Source organism: Charadrius vociferus, unplaced genomic scaffold (genome assembly GCF_000708025.1).
Source record: "Charadrius vociferus isolate BGI_N301 unplaced genomic scaffold, ASM70802v2 scaffold215, whole genome shotgun sequence".
In the NCBI taxonomy this organism is placed as follows: domain Eukaryota; kingdom Metazoa; phylum Chordata; class Aves; order Charadriiformes; family Charadriidae; genus Charadrius; species Charadrius vociferus.
The window spans coordinates 104253-130054 of record NW_009648532.1 but is presented as its reverse complement, the minus strand read 5'-3'; the positions used below and the strand labels follow the sequence as shown (position 1 = coordinate 130054).

Genomic DNA, 25802 nt, shown 5'->3' with positions numbered 1-25802 from the left:
TATACTGTCGGTGGGATATCGCAGTCGCCTATTTTATCTTTGATCCTAAGCCTAGAAGGACGGAGAAACAGCTCCTCTCCCTGCAGTGCCGCGAAAACAATATCAGCATTGATTGACTCTGGTTCAGTACATAAAAATAAGTTATCAAGAGGACATAACTTGGCCACGTTCCACGTTAGTCTGTACTGCACAGACCATCAGGCATCTACAGGGAGCTTTCATTTAAGGTGGTTCCTCCCTCCCTCCCCATCCAAGAATGATAAAAAGATGACAGTGTTAGCCCAGGACAGTAAGTCATTGAGAAGACAAAAATATAGCAAAGATACCTTTACCTCCTTGAAAAGGAAAACGCAACAAGCACAAAAGATGTTGATTCTCTCATTCTTTAAGGAAGCAACACTGGAAACCAGCATTGTAAGTTTATTACTTAAAAAAACCCACATTGCTTCAGTATTACACTGACATTTTATTTCCCTCCTGTCCATAGAGTAGAACTGTGCAACACACGTGCATCCGCTACAGTGATGAGAAATCGCTGAGGGCAATTTCGGATTAGCATTAGGAAGCTACAGCTGCATTGCCATCCTGCAGCCTGCTGGGAGTTCGGGAGAGGGTTTTTTTCTGAGTTTGAGCCTCAGATATCACCGCCGTTCAGTACAGCTCAGTCCCATGGCAAGGAAGAAGCATACAAACCGTAGGTGTATTTGACTGTGGAAGAAACTTGCCTGCAGTGATTTTAGGAAAGGGTTTTCCTGAAACAGGTAAAACAAATGCTGTATTCGATTCTACTAGAAAGCCCCTTGTAACTAATTCCAGGTAAATACCCATTAAGCAATGTAAAAGCAGAGGTAAGCACTGAACAGGAACTCCTGCATTACATGCTGAGCACCATTTACCACTCTATGCCAAGAGGCAACTAGTGAGAACCTCTTACTTAAAGACACATTTCCCATTAGCTAATTAAATTAAACCCTAAATTTAGTAGTTCATACTCGCTCTTAAACTGACCTGTTTCATCTCGGCAGTTGCTGGGATGGGGGAAACACATCACATTACTATATACAGTCAGTCTTTCTGCGAGCAGACATTGAGCCCGAGCGGCAAAAGGCCTGTATAAAAACGCATGTTTGCTCCAGAATTCAACCGGTCACTGTTTGCCAGGAACGACATCAGAGTAATCTTTTAATACTCCAGCCAAGTGGTCATTGTGAGTCTTAAATCGACGTTTCTTCTGGGAAGCGGGTTTCTTCCTCCTCTGAATAGGAGCCTACAAGAAGAAGTAAACAGTAGTCAAAAGATCTGCCCTCCAGCTGCGACATCTGACCTGATGTGTGACGCTGTGCTAGTCGTCACTTCTGCGCAGAAGAGCCCTGCTTGAACCGGGGCGGGGAAGGTGCTCGCTTGTTTTTGCAAGAAGCCACAGCATTCAGTTCAAATCCAGGCAGGAAGATGACCGTGGGGACAGAGCAGAGTCTTTGCATCCCATGTGCAGCAGTAAACTTGACGTTTATGAGTGAAGTTTCCAAACACTCCCATGCAGCTACAGAAGTAGGTACGTGCCCTATAGTTCTACCCACAATTACGTGCTCAAAGACACATTTAGCATATAAGGAACCCATGAGGAGCGCCTACATGGTGACAGGCATTAAAACATCTAGTGTAGTGACTAGCAGAAACACACAGAACAAGATCTGTGTGGAAGTGCTCTCGTGAAAGGCCAGTTTGAAGCCAAGTGCAGAAAAGAAAAGACATGATATATCACATACAAATAAATGTAAAAAAAAAACCCCAATAAATTCTTTGAAGTCGGGAAGAAAACATCTTTGGAGAGCTTGCAGCCATTTAGGCCCCCCAGTAGAACACAAGCACATTGCATCCAGTTTGGGGCACATCACATGTGTGGTGGGAGGCACGTTTACACGGTTCCCATCAGGATTTCAAAGCTATTTAGCAGAAAACAAAGTTAAAAAAACCACCACCCTTCTCCCAAAAAAGTAACTATTCTTCTATTTCTAATGTATTGTACAGCTTCAAGCAGAAGCTTCCACTTTGGAGCTCACAGGGATTTCTGGCATTTGCCCTCTTCTTGATGCTGCTTGGATTACACCGGCTCAAACGAGTTACAAAAACACTGACTGCTGGCTACAGCATTGTTTTTTGCAACTTCTTAAAATTGGTCACGCTTCCCCGAGCTACACAAAGCAGCTGTGCAGAGGCTCACCAGCATGTTTTGGAATTAACACTGTGGGGTCAGTTAGGGGGAATCTCCTAGAAAGATCTGTAATTTGTATCGCTTACTATTTTCTTTGGTCCGGTTTCTTGCATGGAAGAAATACCCTGTCGTTTCAGATACTCTTCGATTTTCTCCTCATCCATAGAATCCACGGGAATGCTCCTCCACAGCTTCTGAAATTCTGAAACACCAAACAAACCCTTGTTTTATATCCCAGTGAACAAACCCTGGGCAAAAGCCCCTGCACGAAGGGAAAGAAACAGACTTGATTTCAAACGCTGAAGTATGCTGGCGTGTCAGCCTGTGACCGTAGAGATGCAGCGGTCACCGCCAGCAGGTACCCAATTAGCACAGCCTTTACCCACTCCAAATGCCGGATGCACTTCCAAAACAAAACAAAAAAAAAAAACCAACCCCAAACCAACAAAAAAACAACCCCCGGCCAACAAAACAACAACAACAAAACACCCCCAACACTTAATGGAAAGAGATGAGCTGATTTTCATCCGTGTTAACTGCACTCCAGCATCGGGAGCGCCCACAGGCAACATACGCTTTTAATGTTAATTTGCTACAGAGCCTCTCTTTTTGCCGAGCATCTCCACAGCTGCGTAGACTGTCAACGTGTTTTATAAGCCTCAGTTCAAAAGATCTTGGTGAAGGGTAATAACTAACCATAAATGGCAACTTCATTTACACATCTTCAGCTGCCATTGTCTTGGGAGACTTGTCATCTCACAGTCCAATTTACTGAAGATTCAAGACATTTACTTCAGTGGGCTGAAGCTCGTTTATCACTGTAATATAATACATACCACGCTGTACAGATAATAAATTACTAAAATTCCTCTGGTGTTAAAAAGAAGAGAGATACCTTAAAAGCCACAGCAGCAGGAAAAAAGACAGAGACAGTAAGTCTTAATTAGAGCAGCTGCCATCTGCCTGCACACTTTCTGCCTCACGTAAAGTTTCACAGAGCCTCTGGAATGCCTTCTCCAGGCAGCGGCTGGTACAATCCTACCTCCCTTCATTCCCCAGGCAGTAAGTTAGATATATCCTGTCAGCAGGTTTGGCTAACAAACTATAAATAAAACACGAGGCACACATAGCAACGCAAGACTAAATTTTTCCCTTTATTTCCAGATAAATTTAGTATACAGTTGTCAAAACAACCACAACTTCTGCGTGCTTAAGAAGCTGTCCTATGCAGCAGGCGACGAAACGCTCCAGTGACGGTCTGCCGCAGATACACTGGCGCTAGACACGCTGCAACAAAACCGCACTGTACAAAAGGCGTACGTAACAGACTTGGTTCCTGCACTTGGACCCATTCCCCTCCTCGTGCATCTTGTTCTTCTACGAAAGTACAGGCTTTAAGTCTCAGGTCTTTTTTTTTCTTCCCATTGCCAACAGTAAGGGGCTGTTCAAGCTTTCCAGGAAACAAAAGGAAGGAATTTTGCCAGTGAAGAAGAACAATGTTCATTTTTGGTAATGCAGCGTTTTTGAAGAGAACTAAATCCCGTCAAAACACCACTTTTGGTTACACGGAGATAGCGCTCAGCCCGTTTCTCATACGGGGCTATACAGCACAGCGGGATCATTGAGACTGCAGTTTTCAGGTAACTTAATGCAAGGACTGACACTGTAGTCAAGACACTCTCCATCTGCTCATCCATTTTGAGCGCGATTCCGGGCTTTCGGCATAGCTTGCGGTGCCTGCTATCACAGATCAGCTCTCACCTAATCCTGCTGCGGCAGGTGGAGAAGGTTGTGTTATGATCAAAGCCGAACACGCAAGAGAGAGATTTCTCAGCGATGAGCACTCAGATTAAGACTTAACAGCAGAAGCCTGCGCAAGGGTCCTATTGCATCCTCTGGACCGAGCAGAACATGCTCTTTCAAGCTATTTCCTTTCTGTTCTTGCCCCCTCCCTGTCCTGAACACCCAAGCTGGACTCAGCTGGACACCGACACCCGGTGGTGCTTGGAAAGATGAATCAGACGATGGGTGTGCAAATGCAGTATCGCACTTTGCGAGTAACTGCATTTCAAATCACGTGTTTCTGCAGCTCACAGGTGAAGCGACAAGGCTGCACGTAAATGCATGCCTATTAAACAGATCTCGGTTAGAGACACTATAACATTGTGTTGTGCTACAGTGCCTTTGGCTTTGCACGGATGACTCCTGTGGGAGCTGAAGAGACGCAGGTCAGTCCTCCAAGACGCACGACGGGCACGTGTACACGAGGTGATAGCAGATAAGAGAGATGGTAACCCTGAACTTTTACATGACAGTGTCCTTTTATTTATAATGTTCTGCTACACACACAGGTGATGTGTCTCCTTATTAGTGTTCATGACATATGGACAATAATGCCCCAGCGCAAAAAAAAATAAAATAGGCTGAGGATAGGTGCTTAAGGTTAAACTGGTCTACATTCTTCTGGGGAACAGAAGTGAAAAATTAAACACTAGAAAATAAATGGTCAGCTCTTCAAGGATCAACATGCACAGAAGTGCAGATCACAGTTAATATCTAACCACAGTGTTTTGCATTTCTTGTAATGCGGCAGTTATACCATCATTACATCTTCACGTTCACCTTTTAAACTTGGCCAAGAAATATGGAATATAACAGTCACCAAGAATCCAAACCGCAAAGCTAAAATGGACTTTGCGTACAGATAATTTAATCTACTAATTGGCCCCACCAGAGTCACTATACTGTATTCTGCAACTCCATTTAAAAATTCCTTCGTAAATCAGGCTGCTTTCACCGCTACTGCTTTGATTGCAGTAACTGCAACAGAATCTTCTTGCCATGCTGAAGCTCCACGTAGGGCATTAAAATACCGTACCGCCGAGAAGAGGGGGGAGTCACAACACCACGGTCCCCTCCATGGAAATACTCCCTCTTAAAGGATTGGTTCAGAACTAAAAGCAGAGGATAAAGGTGGAGAAGCATACAGAGCTGCCACCCTTCAGACGGCTGTGCATACTAGCTGTTTGCATTTAGGGTGCCATCTAAAGGGAAAAGGAGATACATCTATCATCTCATCACAAAACCGATTCGGCGTAACACCAGACACTGAGCTAAATGCGAGAACTGAAGAAAAAGAGCAGCTGGCTGGCTGGCACTGAACCATTTCCACATTACCTGTCAGATTTATTCAGAAGTCTCCAAGGACTATGCCCCTATCAGCTAGTGAAAGTTTAGACCTTGGGAATATGCTATCTGAATTATTGTGACATCCTCTCTGAAATATGAGAACCTATGGGAAAAGCTGGCAAAAACTACAGCTCTCAAGAAACAACCTTCCGCATTTGTAGCTGTGGTATTTCTGCACCTCAAAATTCATACCCTTGACCCAAGACAGAGATTTCTCCAACTTTTTTGAGCAGAATCTGAAATACTATCTCCCTGGCCTTTGTTGTGTGGCTCCAGGCAAAGGGAGTCACCACTTTTTAAAAGCAGTAGTTTGTGAGAGGGAGGAGAGAGGAGGAAATGGCACGCAAGGACGCGATCACTGTCCTCCACCGCCCCTGGAGCACTGTCCACACTTACGGTTGGCCAGGCGGGAGGATGAGGTGGGCTAGCCTATCTCTGGGGAGGGGAGAAGACACAAAGAAAAATGTTGTGATGAGCTGATGTGTCTGAAGAGCGGACAACAGTGACAGAAGGCAGTTCCTAGACACGGTTTCAATATACCAGATCCATTTTTTACAACGTCTTTCTGTTCTCCGTGGATGGGGAACAGGGAGTTCGGTACTGGTTTGAGGAGTGGGAAGGGTATTGTTGGAGCAGAAAGCTCGCCACATGCTGCCCTGCTTCAGCCAGGCATAGAGAATGGGTTCAGATGCACACATTCCTGCAGTGCACGTAACCATTACGACTATAGAGCACATCCAATTTTCCTTCTCCGTATCCTGTCAACTGCTAGGTGATCTTTACACCATCATAGTACAGTGAAGATAAGAGACTCTTCTATCAGACCCTCTAAACTATTTGATAGATCTGCCAGAACAAGCATATAACAGCTATGGAAGGAAAAAAACTCCAGAAGTCAAGACAGTAAGGTTTCACCTGCCCGCAGCAGGCTGCATTCAGACAAGCTGACAATTTCCACCACCGCTTAGGCTGCTATGACAAGACGGAGCCCAGAAAAAATCCCCCGGAGAGAAGTTTCCAAAGAGTTTCCGGCCAAAGCAATGCAGGTGCTGTGAACCCTCAAGGAGACACAAGCATTTTTAGCAGAGCTTTTAGGTCCTGATGCCAATGCAGATCTTCCCCAGAAGAGGCAGAAAATTGTGATCTCGGTACTCAAGGCAGGTGCTTGGTGTCTTGTCTGGACTATGAACAAATCCTAAAAATATTTTAACTCAGAAGCTTGACAGAACCAACACTACTCACAGGCTGCTCCCTCGCTCCTCCAGATAGCTAACTTGTGGTCTTTCAAGTAATGAGAGGAGAGAATGAGACCATGAGCTGCCTGAAAGGCCAGTTTAGATGTCTGCGAACATCTCCAGCATCATGATGTCTGCATGCACAGAGTTAAAACAATGAGCTTTGACCAGCCCTAACCGACAGACAGCAAAGCAGAGGGCAGCATAACAAAGACTTTGCAAACATCTTCTCTCTCTGAAATACCCAAGGGGTAAGGACGCGCAGTTACCTCAACTTTACTGCATCATGGGGTACCTCATACACGAAAACAAATTACGCCGACATTCCCTGAGCAATTGTACTCTAACACACTCCTTCTCTATAAACGCTTACATCTGGGGAACAAAGTCATGGGTAAATGGCTGTACGGTGACTTCAGCGCGGCTTATCCTGCACTTCTGGCTGCCTCACCTGCTCTTGCAAAAAGGTTGAGATGGCTTCTGGAGATAAACCGCTACATCGCACTGGTAATAAAATCTGCCAGCGATTAAAACCAGCTTAAAAATCTTCACTGAGCTGAGCCAAAATCTGAGTGCAGGACAAGCACAGACAATAACAGGGCAGAAGGGAAGAAAAAACTGAGTAGTGGGGAAGATGTAGTCCCGCTTCGTAACAGTTGCAGGGGGCGCAGTACTAGATTTATGCCAGAAGGAAAAGGTGCTTGACATTAAAACCGTGCTGCCCCTGGACCATCTTGGAATTCAAAGCCAGAGCCGTATGTCATCACTGATCCCAAGCAATTTTTACACTGTATAGATTTCTTCAATTTCTTCAAAGGAAACGAAGGCTATTAAAAACCGAAGCCTTAGGAAGACTATTAAAAACACATATAATTAAATATCCCAATTTTTAGGCATTAAAATACTTCCTACACTGCATTCAAATGTGAAAGATACCATCTCTAATAGTTAAGCAATCAGACCGGCCTTTCAGCATTCAGCAGCGCGGCGGGTGAAAGCTTGGTTCACTTGCAAAGTGCTTAGCCCCAGCACAAAAAGGGCAGTGCTTTACTTGGCTGAAGCACCTGAAATCTAGCCCGGCTTTTATAAACGCTTTCAGCTACACACTACTGACAGAAGATTAATTAGTCAGGAAGTCAAGAAGGAACACATGCAATCTGAACCTTCCTTGGCTAATCACATAAAAGGAAGAACAAAAGCCGTTCCTTACTGCAAAACCCTTCTCCAGTACCCTCGAGATCACGATATATAGGTACTGCACCACTGCTGCAGTACATTTGAGGTTTATTTTCAAAAGCTTGTTCAGCCATCGAAACAACTGTAGTCAGGGCAGGGATAGGCACTGCCAGAAAGAAGTTCCTCCCACTACTTTAGACTCAGCGAGCTTCAAATTGCCCTGGCAGCTCCTCTTTCTCTACTGACTACTGATGGAGCTCAGACAGCGATGGGAGAGGATGCCTAACTTTTAGAGGATATTAATCCCAGCCAACATATGTTCGAAACTGGAGAGTGTCATATGGCAGAATCATGCATTGAGGAGCGCAGAGCCTTTATTTCTAAGGATAAACATTAAACTAGAAACATATTTTGAACTGTCATCAGCTGCTAGATCAAAGAGTCTGACAACACTTCAAGGCTTATTCTGCAGTCTTCTAAAAACTTCGTTTTAACGTTGCTGGAGATAATGAGCTGAAATAGCACTGCTAACACAGAAACGTGTCATAACTCATCCTGTACACAGACAATTCTGCCAATGACTCCCTAAGAGACATGCTTCTGGTGCTCTGGAACGAATCGTAAAGCAAAACTGCTTAGGAAGGATCAGTTTTCTTCATCACAGGATAACACGGTTGGGAAAAGGACCTGTTTTAGCTGCAGTAAGTAAGTGAACCCACTCAGGGATGGCTTAAGAGTTGCGGCATAGTAAGGCAAATCACAAAATTCACAAAAGAGAAAGTATTCTTGCCCCCTCTCAGAACAAAGCACCATCATCCGCATGAAAAGAAAAACCAAAACCAGCAGGAACGGAACAAAAAAACCCATAATCACTTTCTGATCAGATGGGAACATGCTGCCACCTGCGGATGAAAGAAAGCAAAGCCACCTTGAACTACAAACACTGCACACTAACGGTCCCTTCATTACAGACACTGCAGGCTTAAATGCCTTCCTTCATCGGGAGACTGAGGCAAATGGCTTAAACATTTTGTTTCGAGGTGTTTTACAGGGTTTTTTTAACCTTTTCCCCCCTTTGATAGCAATAGCCTGCATTGCTTGTTCCTAAATACGGATCAGTGCTGGGTGTGCTAAAATATAATGTATCGTATATGAACAGCCGTGGATTTATACTGGCTACCTGATGAAGAGTTGGCAGATGTCTCTTGCTACGTCTTAATAAAACAGGCTCTTTTATTAAATTTCACAGTTAGTCCAGGAGTTATTACAAACTAAGAGCAACAGGGTAGAGAACTCCATCTGATAACTTTTTTAGGATGGCTGGGTGCCAGTTATCTGGAAAAAAATTGCACAAGAAGAAACGATCAGCAATTGCGACTGTAATACAACCAGTAGCTGCTAAAAACTTAAAAGCTTTGTCTTCACAGTTACTGCAACAGCACTGATTCCTGAAGGTTTTGGCCATGTTTAGATCCCTATAAGCTGTGGGCTGATGGACTGAAGAGACACTATCTGAACTGGATGGCAGTGTTAATGGTAAACTCATAGGCGTTTGGGAGGTTAGAAATTCCCAGTGAATGCAGACTAAAGGCTTATAATTCTGCATCTCACATACAGTTCTGACTGCCGCTATCAAGAAGTGACAGAAATTATGGTTTAAAAAGAGATTGACTTCAATGTTTTGAAACAATTTTTTTATATTTTTAAATGCTGTAGATGTCACATCTACTTATTTATCTTCGTGGAAGAAAGCTATTATTACCGAGAGTATAAGAGTGGTACATAACAAGTAAGTTAATGATACACATTTCCAGTTGCTTAATTCTATTGAAAATAAAGAGTCTCTCTGAGATAGTCAAAGAAAAAAAGAGCTCCATGTTCTGTCCTATGGTCCTGTAAGCAGAGCAGTTCAAGCTTCTACCAAAACTCTTCCCTTTCTGTTTACCATAAGGTGACATTATATGATGAGATGGCTTTATGTGGCATGTTACAAGAACAGTATGTTAACAACAGAAAGTGTTTAGTGTCACCGAGTCATTTAAAATAAGATCTTTTAACACGGACTACTTTCTCCTTTCTGTACTCGTAGGCATCTGATGTTGGCATAAATGTCATTATTGGAACACACCCTGATTTGTGTAATTACTGTCTGTGCATAAACAGGCACATTGCACCAGCAGATTTTACCACTCTTTGTTAGACAGAAAACACATGCTGAACTTCTGAAGTCCCAAATCCACTGCAGCTCCAGGCAGCAGCACTACCCCACATCTGCACTCTCCTCCCAGTTGTAAACCACCCCTTCTCAGGACTTTTGCTCCCATCTCCTTCCTGTTTGCGTCCTCCTTCTCTTCCATTTGTGGCTTCTTGTCACATTCACCAATAAAAGGCACATGATTAATAAACCGGAAAACAACCAGCAAACTTGCACCCAGAAGCCATTCTTTTGGACTTTTTTGCTGCCCTTTACACAGCAAAATGTTAGACGCCATTCTAGTCACAGTCAGGTGATTTTTAGTCTCTTCTGTATCGCTATGCTTGAAGAGAACTGTTGGATTTCTGGTGCCACGTTCCAACGTACCCATTGTAAAACAGAGGACACTACCCCTGAACTCACTCACTAGTCTTGTTAGCCTCGCGTTAATATAAGTCATTCTCCTGACATCTGGATATATCTAACATTTCATTATCACCTTAAAAGACTGCTATACCTGAAGACTGCTTATACGTATAGGTGCATAAGATGAATTCAAATCAACTATCATGGAAACAGATGTAAACAAAAACCTACCTTCATCCACAGTAAACTGACAGCTCTTGTCATTGTAGAAAAGAATTTTCTTCTTATCAGGGCGATTAACAAAGATGATCTGGTCCCCTAAAGCCTCAAAAACAAACGCAAAAAAAACAACTCAAAATCACTTCGTTTCCAAGAATAAGAATTCCAACTTGAACAACAAACAGATCTTGTGCTACAAAAAGCACAACAAACTAGAGAAGCAGCAAAGTAAGTGGCAGCAAAAAGCACCCGAAGTGGACACTGACAATAAGTACACTAATAAATCAAAGATGAGATATGGAGGACCGAGATCAAGGTATAAAAGCGTAACTAAATGCCTACAGTTGGAACGTGGGAGATCAAGAGTCTTTGGTGAGAAAGAGCTTTGACACCTGTGCTGAGACACAAACGTGAAAGTAAAGGATGAAATAGAGAAAAAGCTACAATATTGCATCTTCCGAAAGAGCCTTTGAGTTATCAAAAGAATAGAAACAACTCATGAGAAAATTCTCTCTTAGCCTCTACCTCCCCTTCGAGGAGCTAAGCGGAACTGCTGAATCGCAGACACGTGCTACTCACCTTTATAGCTTTCTGTGCATTGGGTAGCCCTTCCTCAATATCTTCTAAAAGGATTCCTCCCAGCCCTCTCTGGTCGTGCTTGTCCAGGAGCCTGAGCAGAGCCTTTTTATCTTTCAGGTTGTACTTGGGTTTGAAAGCATACTTCCCATCTACAACTTCTATTTTCGGATTGTTGACTAGAGCCTGTAAGAGGGACATAAATTTTAAACCTTGAGAAATAGCACACGTTAGTACTTTTTTTCCTCGTGTGCTTTTGAGCAGCTAGAGCACATCAGCCACACGTTACAGCTGCCAGTTTGGAGGTTTGAGTTTTAAATGGATTTTAAATCCTTGGATTCTAGATCCACCAGCCTAGGCATAATTCGCCACAACATAAAGCACAAAGCACCAAAGGAGGCTTAACATCCTGCACTTATTGCCTTTGGGCTCGAAGGTCCATGAAGGCTCTTCAGGCAGAAAGCCGCACGCGTTCCTTTTTTGAGACAGGAACGAAAATAAAAAGAGGGAACGCAAAAAAGTGTGCTTTGGCTGAATATAAAGTGCAAATGCACAACTCGGCGCATGAAGCTCGGGTCATATGGATGTCACAAATGTGAAAGGCATTAACCCGGGATGAACAAAACAGGGGTCAGTCTTCCCCAACTGCTGTCAATTGGCACCAGCAGCTGTAGAAGAAATTGAGAAGAGCAGACCTCCTGCACAGTAGGATTTTACGTATGATGCCAGCTTCAGAGCGAAGCTGACCAGAAGTTCGTAGATAACTGAAATGATCTAAGATATGCTCCAAGTCAGTTTTGCTGTGCAGCCAGTACCACAATGGAAGTTCACCTGTAACAGAGGGCAACTCTACTTAGTTTCTTCTGCAGATGCCAGCCTGACCCTGAAAGGAGAAAGAGAAGAGACACAGAAAGAAGAAAGGAGGGAGAAACCACCTGTAACAGAGAAGGTAACTAATGTTGGCGCTGCCGAGTATTTTTTCACCTTTTCTCATCCAGTAACGATTCAGTGATAATTTTATATACAGTTGGAGGAGCCTTTTCATTCCATCTTGATATTCTGGTTCATCACAACCAACGCTGCCAGATTGGAGGTTTCTGTACCCCAGAATATTAGTACTGGTAGCAAAGGAATGCTACAGGCTGTACTAGTTAAAACCACTCTATTTTACTGTGCGGAGGTTTTTTTCCCAATGTCTCAACAGCCTTTACTACTCTGTTGCGAGGATTTTAAATAGGATCTGAGCAAAACCAGCTATGCCAATCAAGTATAAATACCAAATATGGTATTTCGCCGATTTATTAATCTTGAAATACCATGAAGACATTCAGATCAATTAAGCACGAAGATGAATACAGCGGCAAGTTACAGTGAGTCTGCAAGAATGAAACCTAGCATCTAGAGTGAGACTAATGAGCTCCAGCAGTGGAATTTGCAGATCTATTACCCCACAATTTCAGACATAAATTTCCCATCAGGATTCTTCATTTCAGTAAGTAACAAAGAACTGCAAACCTATGAATTTTGTGCCATACTCCTTTGGTTTAGTTAATTTGACATCCTCAATACTGGAAGAGCTCATCGCTTGGAAGATTTTTTAAGAGAAATTCCTTAAGAAAAACAACTTGTTTATACAAAATCAGTAATGAATAAATTAACTTGACGCAAAATATACTCTCCATGTAACATTTCTAACAGGTCCTTAAAAATGTCAGAATAGCTTTCATTTCAGTTACCTCAACAGCAGGAGGTACAAGAAAGACAGACATACATGTGAATCAATGTAGTTTCTTAAAGGGGAAATTATATATTTACAGAGCTTGTAATTAAATGAACAGGTACAATTCAGGTTTATCGTAATCCTTTATCTCTAATTAAAATCTAAGCATATGTTTCCTTTACCTCGCTCATCAACCATTGTTTCTGCTTGAGTCCAATATCTAAATGCTGTGTTTCATCCAAAATCTCTTCTAGGGTTAATGGATGGGTATCACCACGCTGGTGCCGAGTCTGGAAAAGTAAATAGAACCTATTAGAGTTCTGTACTTATTTTATACAGTGACTCAATTATCATAAAGTAACTAAAATTGGTACAGACAGGACAGACACAGTACACATAGCGTATCAGTTTTTGAGGGTTTTTGCGACTATGAGGAAAGAAAATTAGCACCAGCTGAGATCGATCACAAAGTCATCTGTCAAGCACCAAATTACACGTAATTTTGATAAATAGCTCATGAATCCTAAAAGCTGACTGCATCTTGCAATTCCTATTTATACTGCAAATAAAAACCATTATCCTGGTTTTGAAGGGACCTGGAATAATCAGGATTTTCAGTAATGGAACGATATGCCGACCATTTTGTTTACTGACAGTATTTTGAATTTAACAAGCAGTTTCTTGAAATTCTCACTCTTGCAGTAAAAGAATTTTAGAGTTTGAAATATTCAGTATCTTTCAGCTACCACAGGACAATAAGTACCTGAAGTGTTTAAAAACGTTATAATTTTACATCAAAACAGCATACCTTCATATAATTCACTATTTTAGCAAGGACTCCAAACTTGTAGCCAGAGCCTCCTGAAAGGGCTTTCAAGTTAAATGATCCATTGCTGTGATCTACAAAAGGAGAAAACAAATAATTAAATGATGGTTTCAGCAACAGCCTGTTGGCTCTGTACTCCACCTCTTTCTCAAACTACTTCCATAAGCTTTCATAATTACAACTATGAACAGAAATGCGTGTTGCAGGCTCGGTCACCCTCGGAGCTAGCACACGCGTTGATCCAGACCCGCAGAGTTACCTGTCGACAGACATGGCTCTAGAACACTTCTCAGCAGAGCTCCATGAATATGAAGTTATTGGGACCTGACCTTTAAGAAAACAGCAAGCAACTGCAGCATTACTACCCTAAGAGTACATGTTTAATTCTGTGGCTTAACATATTATAATCATTTACGCTACATTAATTCATGCTGCAATAATGCACTACATTTTTGCCCAACGATCAGGTCTCCTGATGGCTTCGTGCTGCTGAGATAGAAGCAGAAAGTTTCACTTATTCCCTAAAGGTATTCAACAGTTACGCACCAGGTAAAGGAAGGCTGTGCTTGTTGTGCTGTGCTTTTTTTTTTTTTTTTTTTACCTCCAATAAATAGCTCTAGTGGAGAATTTATTAAAAGTAACCCCATAAATTCAAAACAATTCAACTCGGTGTGTTGCACCACTGGAACAATTCAGAATCCCCTCTGTCGGCAAGTCTGGCTCTTGGTTCTCTTTTAATGTATCGTGAGGTTTGCTCCTGTGTAAAGCTTGTTTCAAAAATTCTTGCAAGGTTGTTAATGACCGTTGTATTAATTTTATAGCACAGCGCGTTAAACAAAAGTATCCACAAACCACTATCAAAAGCCACAGGCCCATTACCAGCGTAATGTTGCTGAAACTTAACGGTAACAGCTTTTCAGAATTTCAGCTGCTCCAGAAAAAGAACATTTGCTCTTTGTCACCACAGGAATTTTTTAATCCACTGGTGATTTCTAACCACATTTGACAGGACAGTAGGTATCTCAGAGCTACTGAACTCTTATTATTTTTGTGGAAAAATCAGTCGAGAGAGAGAGAAAAGGACAATTAAACCTAGTGCATTTAGTTTCCAAAGTCACTGTGCTTTTAGGTGAATTGTTTTCGTGTCTGTCCCACAGCATCTCACCCTTCTTCTAAGCAGATCTGTAAGCCACTACAAAAGGCAACTACAAAGCGGGAATTCTGGATGCAGTCGAATTTCAAACAAACCCACTTTTGATAATTATTGGGAAGACTTCACGGAAACCGGTGCTAGTACAGTAAAAAACTTAATGCCGAAGGAACAAACGTCAGAGCTAAAACTTGGCAACTGGTAATTGTGAAGGTATTGCACGACATTATACTAGAGGCCTTACATAGCACAACAATTCTAAAATTAATGTAGAAGAATCAGTATAATTCCAGCTACAGCAGAACATTTTATTCTGGTTACTAAATCAAGAAGGAAAAAACAAAAGCCATCTTTCCCTGAAAATATAGCCAATAGGGATTTTCCCCCATAGGGTCCCCTTTTATCATTAAAAATGAATGTCTACGCAGGACACTTTATAAATAATCTATCACATGTGTAACCAGAGGTCTAAAGTGACTAAAAGAAATTCAGAGGTACAACAAATAGTTAAGACGACTTATCATGTATTTGTTCTGTCAATTGAATCAAGAAGATTATCTTGTTTAATCTGCCCGGCTACAGCCTGCTGCAGTTCATGACAAGTAAATCTAACCACGCGGCAAAGCTGGAAGTCTGCAGATATTAACACTTCAAACGTCATGGTTTGACCAGCTGCTTTCCAGCGCGCAGCAAAGCGGGGTCACAGCCGCCATAGCACTCCCAGCGCGCCTCTCCGCTAACAAGCTCATCAAGCACAAAGAGCATCCCAAAAACGAGAGCGGGAAGGGGTTTGTTTCTTATTCAAGACAGGAAGAGTCAAATTTATGAATGATTTACTCCTGGGGTTGAGGGCTTGATGCAAATGAGCGTAAAGGAAGTTGTCAGCAGCATCATGCTCTGGCCAATGGTAGGAAAGCTCCATCTTAGCTGTGCCACAGGCTGCGTTAAAAAAAGGGACCAGAACAGCGCTCTTCCAGCATCCTTTCAGACCAGAGGTAGGTGGGTATCATTTTATAACATTGTCTTCGGTTTATCTTGATTACTGAAAGAAAATATGCCTGTAACCTACAAGCCTGTAAAGAGATTCTTAGAATCAGAATGATTTCTCTCTAGGTTTAGCAGGATTTTATTCTGCTGAAGGCAGAGGAGCTTGTCTTGCACAATCAGACAAGCACTTTCACCATCTGTGCACTAATGGAAAATTGATGACCACTCCATCTTACCGAAAAGCTAATACACCAAGCCAAGATTCAGTAAACAAAATGGATTTCACGCTTACTGCGGAGGTTGCTCCTTTCCTGCAGCCTCACGTTCCTTGTAATTGATTCTATATGTTTTTACAGAAATGATAGCGAAAGGATTTTCCTTAAAACAAAGACAGCTAAACCTGAAATGTAAGAAATATGTCTCCCAGGTGGGTATTCCATAAACTGTATCAATTAGGCTGCCTAAAAGAGATCTATGTTCGTGGATATGCTAGAAACCTTTTCTAGAAATCTGGTACGTTCGGGTAGGAAGAAAATCCCGTTGCATATTATTATCCTTGCAAATACTGGAGCAGCAATCAAGACAATACAAACAGACAGGTTAGAATCCATCTGAGATTTGTAAATGCAATTAGCCCAAGATGTCTATTCAGTGGTTTCCTTAACAGGACCGCCTCATACTGCATTGAAATTATTTTTTGCCAGTCATTTCCCTCTGCTCCATGAATATGATTTCAGATAGAGCTGCTGCTCTGCAGTGTCTAAAGATGATGCTACTTTAAAATTAAAACCTAATATAGATGTTACAGAAGCCAGTTCATTAAATATTTAACTCACTGCATTTTGGATACATACAATAGCTGAACTGCATTCAAATCAGACTGGCTTACAATATGAATTTAAATTGTGCTCTTACAAAATAAGTAAAACTGGATGAAACCAGACAATCTTTGACAGCTTTCAAAGGTGCTAACCTTACTAGTGCTGTGTGAATTCTGAAGGCTCGGCAACGGCTTCTTTGGTCTTGTATTTTAATAATTACAGCAGCGAGTAGCTGATATTTATCTGCCTTGCCTCATTCAAATCTAAGGAGATCATCATCATCCTCGAGAAGCACGAACCACCTCCACCACAGGCATTAAATTCCACCTCCCTGCGTAAAGACGAGCTTCTCTACGCTGTGCAAACTGGTGCCCTAATGGTGGCTGTGGATTGAGCCATGCCGTGCCGAAGATGCTCCTCTCCTCTCGGGAACAGAGCTACCGCCTTCGGCAAAGAGCTGTGCCGGCACAGGGGCCCGGCTACACAATGTAAACATGCTCAGTTTCTCCAGCAGCCCCAAATCTTGATCACTTTTCGCAATGACTAAAATACTAAATTCTGCATCGGCAGAAACAGTTAATTTTTGTGCCTGGTGTTTACAGAGTGAGCGAACTGACGTGTAACGGAGTCCAACAAAATCCTCAGCCTTAGAAATCTGCTTAAAAAGTTCAAAACAAAACTCCTCTCCTTTCTTCCCCAAGGATATTCTCTTGCCATTTAAAATACATATTTAAACCCTGCTTGTTTTAATTGCCCCTCAAAGCGGACTCCGAATTGTTTTATTCAGCCACCTCTCTCTCTCACACAGATTTTCAAGTAAGTCTTCAGACCACCCCTAAAAAAACCCTCCTGACTTTTAGCCCCATAGGTCAGCTGAGTTTCCTTCCTAGACCAAACCAAGCCATGCTCTCAAAAGCCAGGACCCAATACAACTCCGGAGTGCTTTCAGTTTGGATTTGCTCTCTAAACTTTTGTTTAAGAAAAAAACCCAAAGCAGTTTAATTAATCCAATCCATCTCAGTCAGACATTGTGTATTCAATTACAAATCTGTGTATTCAGTTACAGATTTAACAGAAGAAACACTAAGTTACCACAACTGCTCCAATAAATGTCTGTTGCAAATGCTAATGCCAGGTATCTTCCCAACAACAAAGCTGTTCAGTTTCAATTTAAATCCATTAAAGACAGGAGGATAAAGAAGAAAATGTATAATATTTCAACAATAAAAATAAGACATAAATCGCAAGCTGGTTTGGTTGCATTGTCCTGGTGTTCACAAAATCCTTTTTTTTTAATGACAAAAATAATGACAGGTTTTCAGACTGCTTTAAGAAACCCCTGGTGTTCACAAAATCCTTTTTTTTTTAATAATGACAAAAATAATGACAGGTTTTTAGACTGTGTTAAGAAACTTGGTTTAGTAGACACCATCACACTTTGCCTTTGTCACTTCCCATTTATTCAGACATTTTGTGGCTTTCACTGTCTAAAGAGGTTGATCGTGGAATTATTTCTGGGATAAGCAAGGCTCATTAAAGCATTACCTCTGAGCACGGTTTAATGAACAAAACATCAGCATTACCCCTTTGTTCTGTAGTTTTGATTCCTGAATGAAATTAAACTAAATGTGGGTAGCCAGGACCATTTCCTAATGAACACAGCTAGGTTTTCACTTTTTGCTTTACGTTTAAAGCAAAAAAAATCTTTCACTGAGGCATGGAAATAAGACTCCAGGTTTCTACAAAGTTTCCATCTTGTCTCTCTCTTCCCCTTCCACGATCCCACATTTTCTGGGGCACCCCAGAATACAAAAGCACATTTTGCGAGCTGCCCCTTAGCCAGGACACGCTCACCGACAGACTTACACGTGGGGCACGGGTCAGCCTGTCAGTGCCGCTCACCACCGCGCTCCACCTAAAACCTCCTTTCTATTTCCTCCAGGGAATAGAGATCTGACTCGATCGCCTTCTCCCACACCCAGTTTTAAATTGCCTGAAGGATTCAAAGGTTATTACAGTGTCCTACAGTACGCTACGACAGGTGACGAGAATTTACCGTGGCTCCTTGGACACTTTTTATTACATTAGACTACGTACCAAAATAAGTTCCCTTAGTTTGGGGAGGCAAAGCCAGGGAAAGAAGGAAATTCAGGGTAAAAAAAAGAGACTCATAACTGAAAATCTTTTTGCCAAACACCTCATCTCCCCACTTATCCAAAATTCACAGACAGACAAAACTGCTTTTTTTATCTTAGATACACCACAGAAATTACTGAGGCACAGCCCACTTTCACACTTTCGAGCAACGGCCTTTCCAAACCAGCACATCTCGACAGCAGTACCAGTCACGTCAAAGGCGATTTGCTGAAGCCAACTTTTTGTTTTCTCTCCCCCACGCCACAAAGCAGTCTTGTCTTCTGCTGGGTACAAACAGACAGTATTGGACAAAAGACAACATTCCTTTCCTCGCAGTTAAGCAGAGAATGCAGTCAAAAATAAGAAATCAGAAATCCCCAGAAAGGGCCGGGGAGTTTTCCTTGTTATCTATCCTGATGACCACGGCATCACAAACAGGCCGAGATTTCCAAACGCGCTCAGTGCTGTTTGGGCAGCTGAACAAAGCAGTTGGATTTCTTGAGCACAAACTTCTAACTCAACAGTAGAACAAGGGAATGAACACGGCAGGAAATTCGGCCTTCTGAAGTCAAGAGAGTTTTGCAGGGTTAACAACGCTGTGTTAATAAGGCAACTCTAAAATAATAACTTTTAAGGAACCAGGATTGTTATTCTGTACTAGAAGAATGACCAAAAGTTCAGTTCCATTCTTTGGAAACATTCTCCAAATTAGTTACAATTTATACATTTTTTTGAAGAGTAGTTTCTTTCTTTTTCCCAAATAAGAGGAAAAAAACCCCAACAAACAAGCAAACAAACTCCTATGACATTAATATGTAGTAAGGCCTTCTAATCACTCAGGTATGGGAGGGTGGTACATGGATCTCCTGTTTTTCTAAGAATGCCAAAAGAGCGCTGAGGGCTTTCACGCCATGCGAGTATCAGCCTCGAGACTAACAATGGACAGGTCGCAGAAACCACTGTATACCTTGAAAATTATCTTTTTGTCTTTGCATATACTTCAAATAAAGAAGCAAAGCTCTGATTCCAGAATAACTTACGCTACATGACGCATGCGTCGACCAGTCATCACTGAAATAAACGTTCCAGACAAATCACAAAGTTGTACATTTGGAGGTTGATGCTCTTCTGAGCAAACAGGAGTATGCAAGAACCCATGCTTGTAGGAGGTGTGAGCACGTAGTCTGAGCTTAAGTTCTTACAGTTTGGGATAAAAAACACAGCATGTTCTTGATCAATAGAGTCCTCAACAGCTTTATTTTTCTGTTTCAGCCTCCAAATCCGTGACAGTGAGCACGCTAAGACAACTCTTCAAGAATGGCAACCCTCAACACCACTCACTGGAATGAGACTACATCTGTTTCCCAGTATCTGGGCTTTCAAGTGCAAAAAATTTACCCTTTCCATGATAACTGGAACACTGCCTGCTTTATTATTCTGATCATATTCATCTTTACCGTTGTTTCTCTGGTGGTGTTGGCTTTCCTCTATGAACTGCTGGACTGTTGCTGCTGCGTGAAAAATAAAACTGTGAAAGACTTGGAGAATGAACCCAATCCTGTGAGAGCAATGCTGAACAGCTTCAGAAAGCACGAAACAGAGGTGGTGTAAGAAGGACTGAGCCTCAGCACTTGAAGAACGTTTAACACCTTGAATGAAGCCTCTGGTACCTTCCGATTGAGCAAGTCACACGCTTTTTTTCTTTTGGACTTAAATATAATAGCGACAGTTATCTTTTTATCTCTGGATGTGAACTTGAGTAACTGCCAAAGGCTTTCCGAGTGCTTAGCAGAAAGATGATCTGTTGCAATGTTACGGGGGAAGAAAAGATATTTGTTTTTAAATGAACTTTTGTTGTTTATATTGAGTTACTAGCATAGATCTTTGTCTACCTGAAGGAACAAATGTTGCCTAACATGCATAAAACCATGTTGCTTAACTGGAGAAAATGTTTATAGAAACACTCAAACAATCTGATCATACATAGCAAAGATACAGCAGTGTCCTCCCACTGAGATCAACCACACAAAGACATGAAAGACATACAAGGGGTGAGAAAAAAAGATACGAGACAGAAGGGTTGCATGGCAAGAGATCCCACGAGACAGGAGAGGCTTGTGTGAATTCTTGCCTTTGGCAGCTCTTATTATGGGTTTCTCGCTTTTAGGAGAGAGGGTGGTGGGAGGAAAAGTAAACCTACGTTAAATGTATCCCTAAAATGGTGTTTTCTAACCTCCTGTGGTACAACGGGACCGTTTCTCCCTCCTGTTCTCCAGTTTCAGAGAACTGTTCTCCTCTTATTTCACGTTCAACCTGTTTAACAACTTCTGGGTGTCCAGACGTGACTAATGCGCTACCTTAAGAATATCTGACTATTTCCACAAAAGCATAGTGTAGCGGTGCTATGGTCTAGAAGAAACAAAGACATTTTTCTGCCCCAAGGCTGCTGCCTCTATGGTAACCACAACACTACAGGGAGTCAGACCTGCTGGATGTATCATTCCTATCTTAACTTTTCAAAGCTGAACTGGAACTGAGTTCTTGCCAAGAAACACAAGCAGGCGGGTCACAGACCTCCCACACCGATGACTAATTTTGCCGAGCCTACAAGGCAGCTTTCAGGTGTCGACACGCTTCAGAAAGGAGGCCGCACCAGGATATACCTTGCGCGAGAGTCGGCAGGATGGATGCACAGCGAGAAGTGCCTTCATTTTGCACAAGAGAATCTCAGCTTGCTTCATCAGCCTGCCGATGCATCCCAGAGAGTTCACTCTCACACCTTTCTCGCAAACTGACCGCCTAACACGCAGACCTCTAGCTCACTAGATTATTATTTTTTTTTTTCTGTAGCTGCACTGCATCTGTAGTTTTTAAAACCTTAAAAGTTTCGCAGTTACAAATTACAACTGTATAATGGCATCCAACAGCGTGGCCATCAGTAATGCCCGGTAAGTCTTTCACGCTCCTGAACCCACAGAGAAGCAGGCTGGCGAGAAACATCCCAGAATAAAACTACATGTGGGACAAGATATGTAACTATATAACCCCAAAACTATATAAAACCCAAATAATATTCCTGTCATTAGGGAAACAAACCCCACCTAATGGCCAAAGGGACAAGCAAGCTACAACACTGATCTCGCAGTCTACCCATGTTGGAACACCTTTGTGCTATGGCCGGTACGTATAATTATCTCTCTTTTAAAAAAAACCAAAACAAAACAAACTCTCTCTATGAGGTTCAGTATGCCTAAGCTCCAGAAGATCTGGACACGCTGAAAGACTTGCAAATTTGACTCATGCTGTTCCTGGTTGGTGGGATGGAGTCAGGCCACCACTAACCAGCACAGCTAGTCCAGCAATTCACCCGGAGGAGCAAGCTCCCTTCTGCAATCACAAAACGACACCACCACCACCGCAACCATTCATCTCGGATACACTTGTTACAGTGAAGTTTCGCCAGTACCAGTCCCATGTGCAAAGAATGCTTTTAGCTAAAAATCAAACCATAAGCACAATAAATGGAAGCTGACTTCCCAGGTACAAGACAATTTAGGATTCAGGCTGAGACATATGATGAAGACAATGTTAGTGGTGTTAATGCCTTCCACTGTCAGGGACACTCGGTAGATGCTTCGTCACCTTCCGCTGCATTTGACAGTGTCAGCTCTGGAAGACCCGTGTCCTGCTCAAGAGAGGCAAGAGTAGCCATCAGGACGCACTGAACTAATTAACATGCCTCTTTTCCTGAAGGCAAACACTCCGAACGGCAATAGGACCACTTTCCACTTGCAGTGTTCCTACAAAATGCTCATCATCGCTGCACACGAGAAGGCAGTGTGCAGGAAGGAACATGGCTAGCCTCTGCTACGCTGGCTTCGTGTTCTTATGCCTTCCTGAGAAGCACACGCAAGGAAGAATCTTGGGACTCCTTCCAGCTACTTGATTTCACAGATCTACAAAGGGGGCTGGGTGTCTGCCCAAGGAACAGAGGACAAAGATCTCCCCTTGCACAGCTCTGGAGCCGCAGGACAATTCTTTGCCACACGTAGACTAAGTCATGAAACAGCTCCTGGAGACTTCAGCTCTTCATTACTGCTGGCTAAGATCACTAAAGGTCTTAAGATAAAGGCTAAGATCTTAGCCACAACTTACTATTGATCAATAAAAAGAAATAAAAAGATACGATCTATTTCCTTTATTTTCCAGTTACTATTCTGAACTGAGTACACACGGCAGTTTTGCATCTTTTCAAATAACTTGCCTGAATAACGATTTCAAATAAGTATTCTCGCTGGAAAGCTTACAACAAATCTTCACGTACAGGCCAGATTTAGCTATGTGGTCATTTGAAGACTAGCATGATCTCAATGCCTCTGCTCCCCCAAAAAGCGACAAGGGCAGGTTCTGTGAGTCACAGACTCACAGAACCTGCAGGCGCTGCACACCCAGGGACTATCAATACTAACACATCATCAGGGTGACATTACTCATCATCTTTGTGGTCACCACACAACAAAACTAGGACCAATCATCTTCATTTTCTCTTTTTCTTTTTTTGGGGGGGGGGGGGGATGGGAGAGGGATTCTTCAACACCAGGTTTTTACCCCACCTCCCCAAGACCCACCTCTGTCACAGATGTATCCTGACAGGCACCTAACAATCTGGCGATTCAAATAAAAAGCGGGTCGAGGCAAAGGACTTTGACTCAGCAGCATCACCGGCCAACTTGTGCTGCTTGCGGCTGCTTAACCTGTTCAGTCGCTTGCCAGCCTCAACGCTTGTTCTGAGCCAATTCTTAAAAGCAAGAGGGAGAAAGTTGGTCTGCTCGCTCTCCATTATTTTCCTTCTACCCTTGCTGCTTCTGCAGTAATTAGTAAATACTCTCCAGGGAAAAACGAAAGGAGGCTGAACTCACCCTGCATAAAAATGTTATAGAAACCCTGAAACCTTTCTGATAGCATCTGGAATGAAGCCAGCAGCGTAAAAGATAAAGTGTATTTCCTCACAGCCAAACGCTCCTATTAGTGCAAGATAATCACTTGACAATTGCAAAAACACTTAAAGAAATACCCAGCCCACAAAATCACACAAAAGAAATCACACCTTCTTTATCTGCTCTGCCGCTTGGCCACATATCTACTCAAATCCTCCAGATCTCCCATCTGAACTGTCTGCCCTCTTCCTGCCTCCCCATCCCTCTTTCCCAGCAAACCACTCTTGCTCGGGATATGCAGTGTAGGATATTCTACATAGAATTTTATTTTATTTGGAAAGGAAAGCATGGCAGAGGGACCAATGGAAACCTGGCCTCCCTTGACTTATTTTAAAATGTCTGGCTGATATCTTTATTTGGTGCCCCGAGAAGCTGAAGATAAGATACACACACAAACTCCCTACTCTTGCCCTCAGACAGAAGGTGTTCCACTCCTCCCATCGTCCTTGACGTTTTTCTCCGCTGTTTTTAGCTCTATTGTTTCTTTTGGAGTTTAGAAGAGAACCATACATGGTATTCAAAATATGAGCACGCAACGAGTTTGCACAACAGGGTATTTTGTGTTTTTGTAACTCCTGATGTTTGATTTCACCTTTAGAGTGCATCAGAGAACGGTCAGTGCTTTCAGAGAACTGAAAGGGTGCCCCCAGGTTCTGCATCTCGCACACTGAAAGCAAACAGAGAGCATGCCACTGTGCGCACACAAATCCTCTCCCTGCTGCTCCAGGTGCTCCATTTTTCATTTGCTCGCAATATTTTGGTGATGCTTTATTAACTGCTTATTTGATATTGAGAGACGCATCAGCAGCACCACCATCTCAGGGAAACAACAAAACTCCTCACCAAAGCAGACAGAAATGCACGAAAGCCTTGGTGTTCACAACCAAAGATCAGCTCCCAAGTAAAATGAGAATGACTACTAATCACCATACACTAGCCGGTTGCAAAATCCATCTCACGGATGGACAGCTGACAACTTACAGTTAAAATTAAGTTTTAGATGCTTTCTTGCCACAAAAACAGATGAGAGGAAAAGAATAAGACCACTGTTACCGCTTGTTCTGTGGGTCCAGCAAACCCTGAAATCCACAAAGCAATGCTCAGCTTTAAACAAAATAATACTTTGGCAGTAGCAATTCCTCCCACTGAGTAACAGCAAACAAGGCACAGGATGAGGCCTGACGTGTACACATGGTAACAAAAGCGTTTCTTCCCATTGCGCAAGTGAATTTCTTAACAAAAAGCGACGATTTAAAAGAAAGAATGACAACGACCACTGACAAAAACCACAGATAGACTGATTCATACTAATGAGCCGTAGCTTAGAGGCAGACAGCGGAAAACACCAAAACAGCTGTTGAACAGGAGACTTGTCACCAACCTGTGTTTTGTTTTGAGCTTGAAGAGCCACCTTGTTCTACCTTGGCTTTCTTCTTTTTTGAAGAAGAGTCGGAAGATGGCGCTGGACGTTTTTCTACTGCTGGTGTGGAGAGGGCACGCTTTTTGAATAGCTCTCGCTCTCGCAATAAACTCGGATCCATAATTCTGTGACGAGAAGTAGGAGGAAGAAGGAATTAGACAGACATTATGGTCAATAAGGTGTTCAAAAGTAGAGATATCTGTTTATGAAGCTGTCGGTATGGAGCCTGCGCTTCCTGCGCGTGGACTTTACGAAACTCAGATGCCTGGGGATTTAAGAGCATCAGAACATAACCTCAACCCCAAGGCAGATCCTGACAGTAGAGAAGGCGGTTTTTGAGCCAGCCCTCAGGCTCACACCGACTCGGAGCAGCCCCACGGGGGGCCCCGTTGGCCGCGCACCGATCTCCAGCGCCCGCCCACACCGACCCCCCGCCTCAGAGGTACCCGGCGTTAACAAAAAAATAAATCTTTAAAGTCACCCACAGCGGGGGAGGGGGAACGGAACACTTCGGCATTAAGGCGACCGCCCGCCCGGGAGCGAACCCGCCCCTCGCTGCCCCCTTTTACCGGTCTCGG

General features: G+C 42.8%; 2 protein-coding genes across 2 annotated transcripts; one reads left to right on the top strand and one right to left on the bottom strand.

The window, feature by feature from the left end:
- Nucleotides 1-400: 400 nt before the first annotated feature.
- Nucleotides 401-25347, bottom strand: GTF2E2 (general transcription factor IIE, polypeptide 2, beta 34kDa). The gene is made up of 7 exons (XM_009885804.1): nt 25186-25347; nt 13696-13787; nt 13070-13177; nt 11171-11353; nt 10604-10697; nt 2299-2414; nt 401-1267 (listed from the first exon to the last, which is right to left on the bottom strand). The coding sequence occupies exons 1-7, from the start codon at nt 25343-25345 to the stop codon at nt 1148-1150; spliced, it is 873 nt and encodes a 290-aa protein (XP_009884106.1). The 5' UTR covers nt 25346-25347; the 3' UTR covers nt 401-1147.
- Nucleotides 20125-20418, top strand: SMIM18 (small integral membrane protein 18). The gene has a single exon (XM_009885803.1). The coding sequence runs from the start codon at nt 20125-20127 to the stop codon at nt 20416-20418; it is 294 nt and encodes a 97-aa protein (XP_009884105.1).
- Nucleotides 25348-25802: the final 455 nt, after the last annotated feature.

Coding starts and splice junctions, on each gene's coding strand:
- GTF2E2 (XM_009885804.1), bottom strand. CDS start 25,345: ATGGATCCGAGTTTATTGCGAGAGCGAGAGCTATTCAAAAAGCGTGCC. Junction 2,415..10,603: donor TCAGTTTACTGTGGATGAAG/GTAGGTTTTTGT, acceptor TTGGTGTTTCAG/AATTTCAGAAGCTGTGGAGG. Junction 1,268..2,298: donor AAACCGGACCAAAGAAAATA/GTAAGCGATACA, acceptor TTCTTCTTGTAG/GCTCCTATTCAGAGGAGGAA.
- SMIM18 (XM_009885803.1), top strand. CDS start 20,125: ATGGCAACCCTCAACACCACTCACTGGAATGAGACTACATCTGTTTCC.